This window comes from Bubalus bubalis, chromosome 13 (assembly GCF_019923935.1).
Source record: "Bubalus bubalis isolate 160015118507 breed Murrah chromosome 13, NDDB_SH_1, whole genome shotgun sequence".
Taxonomy (NCBI): domain Eukaryota; kingdom Metazoa; phylum Chordata; class Mammalia; order Artiodactyla; family Bovidae; genus Bubalus; species Bubalus bubalis.
The window spans coordinates 73,842,729-73,857,237 of record NC_059169.1 but is presented as its reverse complement, the minus strand read 5'-3'; the positions used below and the strand labels follow the sequence as shown (position 1 = coordinate 73,857,237).

Sequence of the window (14,509 nt, the reverse complement as noted above, 5' to 3'; positions counted from 1 at the left end):
CAATTACCTGTGTGCTATACCAGCCTTTTCTTGTGGCACACAGCTCAGTTTGGGGAGCAAGGTCATAGACCTGACTTTATGAGTCTACAAAGCATTCTTTTCCCATATAGCCGGATTTTCTTCTCATTGAGGTAGATGTAGGACCACTACTCCTGGAAGATGAATCTTTCTTTAAAAGATAAAGGTTTTATTAGATCATTGTGATTTGTTTGCTTTTTCTTTATATACATAAATATTTCTAGTTTTTAAATGTGGGCAAGTGAGCAGCAACCATATATAACCTTGGAGGCTTGACACCCTATTTTGGGATTTAGAATCAGATTTAATTTACCTACCTGGAATCAGAAGTTTATGCTCCAGTCTCATTTGCTTTTCATCAGATACCAACAACTGCTAACTGACATCCACCAGTGTTACCTTGATCAGCGGGAACTCCTTTTGGGCCCCAGTATTACTTGTACTGTAACAGAGTTGACCAGCCAGAATAACAGGGACCACTGTGCCTTGGTAAGTTTCTGCTTGTTGTGGTTTAATGTTAAACCTTCTCTTAAGCTGTTCTGACACCCTAGAAACTACACGTGGGTAAATAAGTTTTGGTCCCCCCATCAACAACCTTACAGAATCTTTCAGTTATGACAAATCTCACTTAGTAATTAGCATTCATTTGGGCAAAATATTCTAATTTTGATCTATTTTTGAGCATGTGATGATTTACAAATAAGTATTGTTTTTTGAAAGATGAAGTTTCAGAGTTGGTGGATTTATGTAGACAGTTTAATCTTAGCTTTTGCTGCAGAAGTGCTTTTTTATTTAGTGTGATTTTAATTCAGACTGTAGGAAAGTACATAAAGATTCTTTTTTTAAATACCCCCCTTTGAACTGGAAGAGCACTTTTCATTGTCATAAGTTTAGAAAATGTAAGAAAATAAAAGTCATCCATATCCCCATTATGCCGAAAACCGTTTTCTGTTATTTAGGAAGTTGTTTTATGAATTATCTATGCATTGTCTCTTTGTAAATAAAAGTGTGCTTTACTTCATCGGTGCTGGCTGGAGTCGTCATGCGCCTTTAACCATAGGTGGTGTGTGCTTGTTCCACAGGTTCGCAGTGGCTGTGCCTTTATGGTTCACGTGTGCCAGGATGAGCACCAGCTGTACAATGAATTTTTCACAAAACCAACGTCAAAATTAGAGTACGTGGTACATAGACTCCAATTCTTGTTTTTAAGATTTAATTTGCTAATGGCTTATTACATTATAGTAGTACTCTAAAATTAACTAAGGCGTGTTTTAATTTTTGTGGGTATATGAACAGAATTGTTGGATGAGACAGTGGCTATTTACTTTGAAATAAATTTGCAGCTTAAAGGCCACTATGCTTTCATATTTTTATAATTATGGAAACAGTAAGTTACAAGAGTAAGAATCCTGTATAGGCAGCTATTTTGGTATATGGAGCCATTGATCTCCACTAAGTATAATAATTCTTTCTAGTTAAAAAAATTCTATGATTCTAACTCATGAGAGATGCTTAAAAATGTAGATACTATTTAAAATCCTTTTTCTTATTTTTCTCAAAGTGTCTTTCAAATCCACTGTTAGTCACTTCTGGGTTCTTCATATTGGCGATTTTGACTCATAAGAATCCCAAGATTATGACTGTCATAATGGGGAAGAACCAAACACATCTTACGGTTTTGGTGAAAGACTATATATATATAGAAGAGTATGGTTGACAATGTAAAGACTATAGACAGACTCACTTTTTTCTTTTCAAATGTTTAAAATTGTCAAAATACTTGGTGCATGTCCAGAACACTTTGAGTTTTGTTTATCTAAATCTGTATGTATTCAAGAGTTTTGAACCAGTCTTTCCTGGGAAAAATGTCACCATTTGATTCATAGTGGTGTAGGTTATTTTATAGTGTAGGAAAATTAAAAAATAATTATTTTATAGTGTAGGTTATTTATGGTGTAGGAAAATTAAGTCTACTGAAATATTTTATTGTTTTTGAAAGGACATGCACAAGATTATTGCTATATAAGTAAAAATTATAATAAATTGACTTTCAGCTGGGGCCAGCTAATTTGTTGACTGTGAGGATTGCTTATTCTGAGCTTTTTTATAGATTCTAGCAAAAACAGTTAAGAGGATTACTTTCAGCCCTTCACTTCTCATTATTTAATGTTCCCGCATATTATTTTCCAGTATATTTTCATTATTTTTATTGGCTGGAAGTAATTAAGGATGACTTTTAAACTATTAGAAAATACTGAAAGGATTACTATTGGTAACCATGTTTCATTCTTTCATTTTAGCGAACTTTTGGAGAAACTGTGTGTGTCCTTGTATGATGTCTTCAGGCCATTGATCATTCATGTTATTCACTTAGAAACTCTATCGGAACTTTGTGGGATTCTTAAAAATGAGGTGCTTGAAGATCATGTACAGAATAATGGTAAATGATAAGTAGAAATGATCATTTCAAAGATTATTTTTAAAAAATATTTATTTAGTTGCACTGGGTCTTTGTTGTGGCATGTGGGATCTAGTTCCCTGACCAGGGGTCAAGCTCAGGCCCCCTGCATTGGGAGCACAGAGTCTTAGCCACTGGACCACCAAGGAAGTGTCCTGAAAGTGAAGGTGAAGTCGCTCAGTTGTGTCCGACTCTTTGCGACCCTGTAGACTGTAGCCCGCTAGGCTCCTCTGTCCATGGGATTCTCCAGGCAAGAATACTGGAGTGGGTTGCCATTTCCTTCTCCAGGGTATCTTCCCAACCCAGGGATCGAACCCCAGTCTTCTGCATTGGAGGCAGACGCTTTATCCTCTGAGCCACCAGGGAAGCTGACCACCAAGGAAGTGTCCCGAAAGGTGGTTTTAAATTATATCTGTGACTCAGTGAATTTGAAAAAGATTATCCATTCCCCACCCCGTCACTGCTGCTGCTGCTAAGTCGCTTCAGTCGTGTCCAACTCTGTGCGACCCCATAGATGGCCGCCCACCAGGCTCCCCTGTCCCTGGGATTCTCCAGGCAAGAACACTGGAGTGGGCTGCCATTTCCTTCTCCAATGTGTGAAAGTGAAGTCGCTCAGTCGTGTCTGACTCCTAGCAACCCCATGGACTGCAGCCTACCAGGCTTCTCCATCCATGGGATTTTCCAGGCAAGAGTACTGGAGTGGGGTGCCATCGCCACCCCCCCACATCCCTATACAAATTTAATATATTTAAAACTTTGGTTGATTGATGCCTTGTCTCTTTTTGAACCACTTTATCCTGTGATTATAATAATAATGGGGAAATAATTTTAAAGTCTGTATAAAATTAGTAATAAAATAATTGCGGTTACTGTTCTTTCTGGCATCTGAAATCCAGAGAGAACCAACCATTAGTTTTGTTTGGGCATTTCTAGTACACTGTTGGGGCTTCCCAGGTGGCTCAGTGGTAAAGGATCTTCCTGCAATGCAGCAGGCCCGGGATCAGGAAGACCCCCTGGAGAAGGAAATGGCAACCCACTCCAGTATTCCTGCCTGGAAAATTCCATGGACAGAGGAGCCTGGCAGGCTACAGTCCACTCTGGGGTCACAAAAATTCGGACACGACTGAGCACACACGCCTGACTAGGGATTGAAGCTGGACCCTTGGTAGTGAGAGTGCAAGAGTCCTAACCACTGAGCCTCTGAGGAATTCCCTCATTTTATTTTTTAAACTCATTTTTCCTTGTAAGAATGTTAGCAAGTCGTTTAGTATCTGTGGAACTCAATTTATATGTAAAATGGGGATTAACTCAGTTAACAAGTTGCTTTAGCCATCTCTCAGGATTGGTATGAAGCTAAATGGTATAAAGCTATAGCTTTTAAAAATCAAAGAGCATTTTAAAACTTAGATTTTATTATTTATATTAATACTAGAAGTTATTTCACAGAGTCTCAGGAAGAAGATCTAAGGGCAAATTTATTTCCCAACTTTAAATCTGAGGAAATTGGAAGACAGTTATTTCAAAATAGAATATAACCAGTCCCTGAAGCAAGACTGGTTTTTCCTGTTGTAGACAATTTTGTAATGTTTTTGCGTGTTTAAAGAAAGTATTTTCTAAATCTAAAGGAATGGGTGATTGCACTTTTGTTTTTAAATCAGCTGAACAGCTGGGGGCATTTGCAGCTGGCGTAAAGCAGATGCTAGAAGATGTACAGGAGCGGCTTGTCTACCGGACCCACATCTACATTCAGACAGACATCACGGGCTACAAACCAGCTCCTGGAGATCTAGCGTATCCTGATAAGTTAGTTATGATGGAGGTGGGTCTTCATGTTGGATCTTTCACCCACCCCCACACATTTGGATATTTTATACCAAACATGGTGAAGATAGGATATTTCTTTTTAATTCTCATTCAGGATGCAAAATCAAGGGAAACTTGACGTGAAATCTTAGGAAATAATGTTTTAAAAAAACTGAACAGAAATGATTGGTTGGAGTGTTCTTTTTTTTGTCCTTCCTTTAAGTTGTATTTTATAAACATTCTGTTCAGTTATCTCTTCTTTTCCATTATGCATTCTGTTTTTAAGTTGAATTTGTGTTTTCTTTTTTTTTTTTGTAAGTGGCATCAGTTCAGTCACTCAGTTGTGTCCAACTCTTTGCGACTCCATGGACTGCAGCACACCAGGCTTCCCTGTCAGTCACCAACTCCCGGAGCTTACCCAAACTCATGTCCATTCAGTTGGTGATGACATCCAACCATCTCATCCTCTGTCATCCCCTTCTCTTGCCTTCAATCATTCCGAGCATCAGGGTCTTTTCCAATGAGTCAGTTCTTCCCATCAGGTGGCCATAGTATAGAAGCTTCAGCTTCAGCATCAGTCCTTCCAATGAATATTCAGGACTGATTTCCTTTAGGATGGACTGGTTGGAACTCCTTGCAGTCCAAGGGACTCTCAAGAGTCTTCTTCAACACCACAGTTCAAAAGCATCTTCCTCGGCGCTCAGCTTTCTTTGTAGTCCAACTCTCACATCCATACATGACTACTGGAAAAACCATAACTTTGACTAGACGAACCTTTATTGGTAAAGTAATGTCTCTGCTTTTTAATATGCTGTCTAGGTTTGTCATAGCTTTTCTTCCAAGGAGCAAGTGTCTTTTAATTTCATGGCTGCAGTCATCTCTGCAGTGATTTTGGAGCCCCCCAAAATAGTCTGTCACTGTTTCCATTGTTTCCCCCTCTATTTGCCATGAAGTGATGGGACTGGATGCCATGAACTTGGTTTTCTGCATGTTGAGTTTTAAGCCAACTTTTTCACTTTTCTCTTTCACTTTCATTAAGAGGCTCTTTAGTTCTTCTTCGCTTTGTGCCATAAGGGTGGTGTCATCTGCATATCTGAGGTTATTGATATTTCTCTCGGCAATCTTGATTTCATCCAGGCCAGCATGTTGCATGATGTACTCTGCATATAAGTTTAAATAAGCAGCGTGACAATATACAACTTTGATGTACTCCTTTGGAACCAGTCTGTTGTTCCATGTCTGATTCTAACTGTTGCTTCTTGACCTGCATACAGATTTCTCAGGAGGCAGGTCAGGTGCTCTGGTATTCCCTTCTTTTTAAGAAGTTTCCATAGTTGGCTCCTAAGCCCAGCCCGGTTGGTCAGGTCCCTGAACTCTTCCACCAGTTTTGGGCAGCTCCTGCTCCGCAGGGTCTGCACACTGCTCCCAGGTGTCCTGCAGCAGTTTTGTACCAAACTTCCTGGCTTCTCACCCTGGCCCTCCTGTGACAATGAGACTCTGCAGCTGCCAGCCAGGCCTGTTTCCAGACCCTCCTCGGGTCAGACCTCTGTGTTGACTGTGGCCTTGAAGGTGATTCCAGGTTAGCTACCCCGCTGGATGCAGTGACGGGAGCTTCTGACCCTCCTAGAGGAGGAGGCGCCCGTGTTCGGAGTAATGCACAATGAAGCAAAGTAGGTAAAAGCAGGAAGGCAAGGAAGCAAGCTTGCGGGCTGAGACCCCCTCAGCCTGACCGTGTTTCTCACCTTGTGCCTTTAGATCTGCCCGTTGTTTGTAAGTGACATAGAAGAGGATTAGTAACATATGAGCCACCAGAGTGGATGGTCATATAACCATGTGTCATGGTCTCTTAGTAAAAACCCTGGAGGTTGTGTCTACTCAAAACTACACAGTTGCTGCTGCTGCTGCTAAGTCGCTTCAGTCGTATCCGACTCTGTGCGACCCCATAGACGGCAACCCAGCAGGCTCCCTCGTCCCTGGGATTCTCCAGGCAAGGACACTGGAGTGGGTTGCCATTTCCTTCTCCAATGCATGAAAGTGAAAAGTGAAAGTGAAGTCACTCAGTCATGTCTGACTATTAGCAACCCCATGGACTGCAGCCTACCGGGCTCCTCTGTCCATGGGATTTGCCAGGCAAGAGTACTGGAGTGGGGTGCCATTGCCTTCTCCAAACTACACAGTACTCGTCTCCAATTTATGGTCTGAAGACTTAGGTACATCTCACTAATCTTTCAGTTACAAATGTATTTTCATTTCCTTTGAGTGCTGGACAGAGTTTAAATAATGCCTAGGGTATTAGTGCTAAAACAGAATTAGAACCTGGAGCTTCTTATTTTTATTGATTCATTTTTTTGAATGACAAAGTCAAGTATACTGCTGCAGGTTACAGCAGTGGAGACAGGACATGGGAAGGCGCAGGGTGGGCGAGTTGGTGGTGTCGCCAACTGTTCTGGGAAGTTAGTGACGGCAACCCTGGGCCTTGGCCTGTGCTGAGCTCTCAGCACGCTGGGAAGTCAGCCAGTCGGTGCACCTTGGACCTGCCGGTCACCCCCTCACGGGCCAGGCCCACAGTAAAGCTGGAGGCACAGCCCAAAGCTCTAGGCAGCATGTCCCTCCTGCCCATGGGGTCACCAGCACAGGTCAGAGCACAGAGGAGGGCACTGCGGAGATGACCTCTGCTGGGGCGCATAGCCTCAGGAAGGTGTCTACCTGGTGAAGGAGCAGCCTGTGCCTTCTTGGTGGGGACCTTCAGCAGTGCCAGCTTCTTGGGCAGACTGGTGTTAGTGGGTCTGCTTCTAAGCCTGATGCAGGGACTTGTGCTCGCTTTCTCCTTCCTCCCTTTCTTCCCTTGTCTCCTTGTGAATATCAGTTTTTGTTTTCTAGATAGAGTACCTGTTTTAATAATTCTGTCTGATAGGATTTCAGGTGATTAAGTTTACTATGTACTCCCCATGCCCCCACCTTGGACTTCCCAGGTGGCACTAGTGGTAAAGAACCCTCCTGCCAGTGCAGGAGATGTAAGCCATGTGGGTTCAGTTCCTGGGTCGGGAAGACCCCCTGGAAGAGCACGTAGCAGTCCACTCCAGTATTCTTGCATGGAGAATCCCATGGACAGAGGAGCCTGGTGGGCTACAGTCCATGGGGTCACAAAGAGCTTGACATGACTGAAGCGGCTTAGCACACACGTATAGCCCCTCCCAGTTTAATTTAGTGGTACATTTGATACGTTTATTCCGTAATCACATGGCCAGTGTCTTGAGTCTTTTCTTGTGTAGACCTCTTGGTTTAGACCTCTTGGATACCGCTTTCAGTGAATCTACTTGTTTTCTTTTGGTGAGGGTCCGGGGGTATAGCATGGTCTGGCTGTTACATCTCTGTGCCCTTTGGGGATTAGCTATACTTTTTTTTTTTTTTTTTAATACTTTCTGATTTGTGCATGCAGAATGAAAGGACAGGCCTGGTTGATTTGGAGCCTGTCTCCTGAATCTGGCCATTTCTTTTTTGTCAGTAGCTGAATGTCTTTCAGGCCTTCATTTCTGTGTATTTCTGCCTGTATAACCAATGTAACTTGGTAGGATTTTCACTGCCCCCTTAGTAGTTAGTGATGTGTATATTTGATGATATTTTTTAAGCAGTGAAGAAGAGCCAGATAGTTTCCAGTCCATAAGATAATTTTTAAAAATCTGTTAAAAAAAAGACCAAACTGTAGCTGTTCTCATGCACATAAAGAGAAAACCATGGTGTGAGTTAGCTAACACTTGATACAAGCATGTCTGACATCCACAGTGTATCCAATCTTAAATCTGAGTATTTTGTTTCTAAATATAAAGTTGAAAATTAAGCTTCTAATCTGAGCCTTGTATATTTGACTCTTTAGCACATACCTTGTAATGGTTCTGAAATTAGTGGTTCAGGAAAGTCTGTGTTTGCTTTTATGAAAATAGAGACACTGCCAGTTTAACTCTTCATTTCTATGTGCTGTTTTGGCATGGTTCTCTTAAGTAGTCCATTTATTCATCAATTAGGATATATATTTTTTACTTTATAGAAACATTGCGTTCGTGTTGCTAGACACAGCTAAAAACTACTTTTAATGTTCTCTGATTTCTTTATACAGCAAATTGCTCAGAGTTTAAAAGATGAACAGAAGAAGTTACCACCTTCAGAAGCTTCGTTTTCAGATGTTCGGTTAGAAGAAGCAGAGCCTCCTAATAGTCTAACAAAATCTGGTATGTTATGCTGTCTTTAACTTCCATTATTTAATTCATTCATTTAATAAACTTATATTGAGGACTTGCCGTGTCTCAGGCATGAAAAACTGTTTATGGCTTTGAGGAGCCCACACTTTAGTCGGGGGAGATGGGCATGCCACAGGCATTAAGCAAGAAGTTCCGGGGTGACAGGATAAAGATACGCACAGGACTCTCTAGGACCGTGGAAGGACCATGGAAGAATTGTGAAGGGGAATGAGCTTTGCATGCAGAAAGGCAGGTTCAGTCAGAGCTGTGGAATCTGAAAGCTGTCGTGTGGATGAGTATGAGAGAGCCAGGTGGAATAAGGTTGTTTAAGAAAGAGCAGCATGGAGGCCTGCAGACAGGAGTGGAACACCGTAGATGCTTGGAGAGGTCATGTGGTTTGGGGGGTTCGGCACCAGTTATTTATAGGGAAGGAGCAGCTGAAACGGGCCAGAGTGTGGTAGGTGTCAGGTGATACTCTCATGGACTTGGAAATTCCAGCTACTTGTACCATGACTTTTGCATTTTGTAAATGTGCCTGGACTGGGGTGAAAAATCGACAGAAATGTATGGGATAGCTTGAACTAGGGTGCATTGTATGCAAGGAGCAAAATTGTCTAGAGTCACCCTGGATAACTCATGAGTTATCCGTGCCCCCTATGTTGGCAGGTGGATTCTTAAACACTGGACCACCAGGGAAGTCCAGGGTGGCGTTTTAATGTGTCACATTTATGATTCACATAATAGTCCTCTTGGACTGCACTGCTCTAGAGCTATAAAGAGGAAGACTGGTTTAGAGATAAAGACTGAGGCGTCATTGACACTTTGGAATTGTATAAGATCACCCAGGACAGAGAGTAGCAGGATAGTGGTGGAAGTCTGGGGAGAGACTCGTAACAGGGGCTGACATTAGGAGCAGATGGAGGGAGTGGACCGGTACCAGGTTGGCAGGGAAAGAACAGCCAGAGGGGTGGGAAGCAGGAAGAGAGGGTGTGATGAAGTCAGAGAGGAGGGCTTGGCAGAGTGGTTTGAGTAAAGAGCTAAGAAATAAGAAATCTGAGGACATCGTGGCCAGAAAGTGGGATACCGAGTTTTAATAATTAAGAGGTAGAATAGTTCGGAGTAGTAAAGTCTGTAGAAATTAATAAGAAAGTAATTCTGAAAGAAAGTTCAACTATCTGGACTAGGGGTGCAGGAATGGAAGCAAAGGTCTTTGGAGTTGAGAAGGTCAGGGACAACCACGTGGGTTATCCATATGGTTACTGATGTTATTCAGAATGGAGGTGGAATTGGGAATGGAAACCGGGACTCTGAGTCTTGGCAAGGGGAGCAAAAGAAAAAGAGTAATACTTTCCCTGGTCTTCTGGTATGTCAGAAGTACATATGAGATGCCTCTAAAGTGAGGACTTTAAATGATGTGATGTTCGTGTAGTAGGAGTAGTGAAGAAGTGAAAATGTTAGTCGCTCAGTCGTGTCCGACTCTGACCCCACAGACTGTAGCCCTCCAGGCTCCTCTGTCCGTGGGATTCTCCGGGCAAGAATACTGGAGTGGCCTGCCTTTCCCTTCTCCAGGGGATCTTCCCGACCCAGGGATCGAACCCGGGTCTCCTGCATTGCGGGCAGATTCTTTGCCATCTGAGCCACCAGGGAAGCCCAGTAGGAGTAGATGTCAGGGCAAATTGGCAAATTGGCGGAGGGTCCATCCTGTGAAGAGGCTGATTATCAGTATCTTTAATAAGCGTAGCCCTTAATCGCCATGTCGAGCAAGTGAGGGCAACTGAGGCTCACGGAGGAGGAGACGAGCAGGCGCGGGAGCTGCCCTGCAGTTGGTTTGCGCTGCTCCTCAGAAGGGGCAGCCGGTAGGCCCTGGACTTGGCTGTATAAGGAACTTTCCCCATCCGCCGCTTCAACTATTAACTGTTCTCAGGAAAATGAAAAAAGGAACAAATAAATTGACTTCTGGCATTAAGCTACTTAAACACATTTATTTCACTAAACTTTAACTTGGGAGTACTTTTTGGGCTCTTTCATTTTGAAGGAGGAATCCTGCAGATAGCCTGATTCTCAGCAAAACTATGGATACTTAATCTCCTAAATATTCCATCATATAATTTGTCTAGTTCATTCTTTCTCCTTAAGAAATTTTATATAAAGTAGATATCCTAGTTTAAAGTAAGGCAGAGCTTTTTAAAATTTTATAAGTATCACATGTTTTTGAAAAAAAAAAAAAAAAAAAAATAAGCTTACAGAACAAAAGAGAAAGCACCCATCCTCAATGTTGCCCTCAGCCCTTTCCTGCATAAATCCACTCCACGGCTTCCTGGTCTCCTTTTGAGCATATGCGGATCTGGCTGTTTTAAAATGTTTTTTATTTTTTTGGCTGCACTGCATGGCTTGCGGGATCCTTAGTTCCCCAACCAGGGTTCAAACCCAGGCCCCCTGCAGTGGAAGCACAGAGTCCTAAGCACTGGACCGCCAGGGAATTCCCTATAGCTCTTTTTTAAAAAAATGAATTCTGTTTTGCTTGGCTATACTTTTACTTTTTTATTATTAAAAAAAATTCAAATACACAGAAACATGGAATGATACAATGAACACCTATGCCTGCCACCTGGATTTAAGACTTAACATTTTATCATGTTGTATCTATAGTTTTGCTAATTGTTTTAAAGTGAGTTATTGACATGATTGCAACTTTACCTTTGAGTATTTTAGCATCTCTCCCCCCACCCCCCAAAATGGGACATCTTTCATGTAACTATAAACCATTGTTGCAATGAAAATTTTGGTAATGTTTCCTGATGTGTTCTAATACGCAGCCCGCATTTCAGTCTGCCCTTCTTGTCTCAGAGGTCTCAGCTCCACTTTGACGGCTCATCCGAATTCTGGTCCCTCCACCTGGGTGACCGTGCTTCTCTCACAGAAGTGTTTCTGTGCAGCTGTGCAGCCACATTCCTCTCATTCTCCTCTTCACACTTGCTGGCAGCTCCCTTTTCTGACTTGGGGAGGGTGGGGTGGGGCGGGGGGCTGGACACACAGCTCTGGTCACTTGGGCACTGGATATACTGTGTGGGCCTGAAAGTGGTACAGTTCTGCACGTGGAAGGCTGTCAGGCAAACGAGCTTTGATTAATCTTCCTGTTTAAAGTGCTTTGTTTTCTTGTCACTCCCCTTCCACCCTGACTTGTGTCCACATGACTATGTTTAGATCTGTCTCCTTTTTATTGGGTGCGTGGTATTCTGTAATGTGTGTATACTGCTCATGTAGTTCATAAAGATAATTGATTCCAGTGTGGAGAAGGCAACTTGGGCTGCATGTGGGTGGCTGGAATGTACGGATGTGGGTATTCAAGTGTGTTCTCGGTCAGTGTGTTAAATCTCACTTGTCACTGATGGAGATTCTTTTGACATTCTCGATTAGAAACGAGGCTAGAGAAAATGGATGCCTCCAGCCTTTGATAGGTAACAAAAACTAACCGTGTATAATTGCTGTGCATGTAAGACAGACCTGTGAAATGTCTTCTTTTCCACTTGGGGTTTTAGGTTCATCTGAATCTCTCAATCCTAGACCGCAGACCACGATTTCTCCAGCAGATCTTCATGGAATGTGGTACCCTACAGTTCGACGAACTCTTGTCTGTCTCTCCAAATTGTACAGATGTATAGACGTATGTCTGTCAGTCAATCCTTGTATCTTTACTGTAAATTGCTTGCTCTGTGACGTAAAATATTTTTTAATTTAAATTTTATTTTAAGATCTGGATGCAATATATTTTGCTTGGTATTAGATGCAAATAATAAGATTTTTATATACAGAGGTAACTTTAAGATCAATTTAACTTAGAGATTCTTAACCTGAGTGTTTTGTAGGCCCTCAGAATCCTCTCATGGGCTTTGGGTAGTCTCTGAACACCTTGAAGTTGTGGGTAAAATTTCGTCTATATTTTTGTAGTTGTCTTTTTGAGAAAAAGACATATAACTTTTATTGTTTCTGAAAGCCTGTGGCTTTTATTGTTTCTCATGGCTAAAAACACATTTAAAACTGTTGATTAGTTCATCTGTCTTTAGTCTATAGATGAAGAAAAAGATGCAGGAAAGTTAATATGTCCAATGTCACATACATATATTTCGTATAATATACATTTAGTACTGAATGCAACTACTTTTGTACTCAGTTTAAATCAACTTCTTTAACAAGTGTTTCTTCTTACACAGATTACATGTGTTACTAACCATGGACTAATTATTTGCTGAAATTAGCAGTACCCTTTTAGTTTTTTTAGCCTCAACTTATACTGCACATTTATTTTAGGTGGCATTTATTTTAAGCATTTCAGTTTAACAGTTTGTCAATCACTGAATGACCAGTTGTCTACATTTATTTACTGTTAGTGTTAAAACCCAAAAAAATGGTTTATAAAATCAGTGACTTTAATTCACTTTTCAAAAATTAATTTGATCATTACAACTTAAATAGCATATGAAGAGAGAAGTGATCAAATACAGAAAGAAAAGAAAAGAAAGTGAAGTCACTCAGTCATGTCCAACTCTTTGCGACCCCATGGACTGTAACCTACCAGGCTCCTCTGTCCGTGGGATTTTCCAGGCAAGAGTACTGGAGTGGGGTGCCATTTCCTTCTCCAGGGGATCTTCCCAACCCAGGGATTGAACCCGGGTCTCTGTGTTGCAGGCAGATGCTTTACCATCTGAGCCATCAGGGAAGACTACAATGATCATGTAATTAATTGTTCAGAAACCACTGTATGTTAAGAGTGTGGTTTAGAAGGGAACGTGTGTATCCCCTGCCACTCTGGAGATCCTCTGTGCTCACCATCCTCTGGCCTGAGCGGGATTGCACAGCAGACTCATGGAATTTACTGGAGAGCTCACTACTTGGTATCTATGTTAAACTGCATCATTCCTGGAGTTTGTGCTCAGAGATTCTGGAATTGAACCAGAAAGCGCCTTTTACTCCATTCTGGGACTTCTAGGGGTGAGGCCAGGTCTCTTGTACAGAGTTGGATTCTCAGCCATTTTGCCCAGCTGCTGAGATATCTCCCAGAGGGAGACTTGGATATTGGCAGCCCTTCTTCCCCAGGTCCTCCCAGTAGATGTATTGAATGATAGTGTTAGGCTGGGATTCAGAAACTTCCTACAGTGGAGCCAGGATCCCAGGGGAAATACGTGGGGCCACATTGCACATAGACCCCATTGTCATCACAGACCCTGGGGAAGTCTCTTAGGTGCTTAGCGGGAATTTTAGGCAGACAGTAGGTAGGCCCACAAACGACACTGTGCCTGTTTTTATTTTATGCCCTAGGCCTGCCCATTACATTTTCACCTAGCTTGCATTCAAATCTTATCCCTCTCCATCTGACCAATCAAAGGTAAAGAAAGACATGAGTAGGAAGAAGAGAGGGTCTCAATCGAAGCTGTCTTCCTAAGGCAGGCAGGGTGAGTGACCTAGCAAGTTCAGTTCAGTCACTCAGTCGTGTCTGACTCTTTGCGACCCCGTGGACTGCAGCATGCCAGGCTTCCCTGTCCATCACCAACTCCTGGAGTTTACTCAAACTCATGTCCATTGAGTCAGTGATGCCATCCAACCATCTTATCCTCTGTCATCCCCTTCTCCTCCCACCTTCAATCTTGCCCAATATCAGGGTCTTTTCAAATGAGTCAGTTCTTCACATCAGATGGCCAAAGTATTGGAGTTTCAGCTTCAGCATCACTTCTTCCAATAAATATTCAGGACCGATTTCCTTTAGGATGTACTGATTGGATCTCCTTGGAGTCCAGGGGACTCTGAAGAGTCTTCTCCAACACCACAGTTCAAAAGCATCAATTCTTCGGCGCTCAGCCTTCTTTATAGTCCAACTCTCACATCCAGACATGACTACTGGAAAAACCATAGCTTTGACTAGATGTACCTTTGTTGGCAAAATAATGTCTACTTTTTAATATGCTGTCTAGGTTTATCATAACTTTTCTTCCAAGGAGCA

General features: G+C 42.2%; 1 protein-coding gene across 4 annotated transcripts in view; it reads left to right on the top strand.

Moving 5' to 3' along the window:
• COG3 (component of oligomeric golgi complex 3) overlaps positions 1-14,509 on the top strand; it is a 61,433-nt gene that overhangs the window by 20,222 nt on the left and 26,702 nt on the right. For all 4 annotated transcript variants that reach the window (XM_006072541.4, XM_044926824.2, XM_044926823.2 and 1 more), the window contains exons 10-15: positions 381-507; positions 1,101-1,192; positions 2,319-2,458; positions 4,135-4,295; positions 8,394-8,505; positions 12,054-12,178. In XM_006072541.4, coding sequence (XP_006072603.2) covers positions 381-507; positions 1,101-1,192; positions 2,319-2,458; positions 4,135-4,295; positions 8,394-8,505; positions 12,054-12,178 — 757 coding nt within the window. The remainder of the gene's footprint in view (positions 1-380; positions 508-1,100; positions 1,193-2,318; positions 2,459-4,134; positions 4,296-8,393; positions 8,506-12,053; positions 12,179-14,509) is intronic.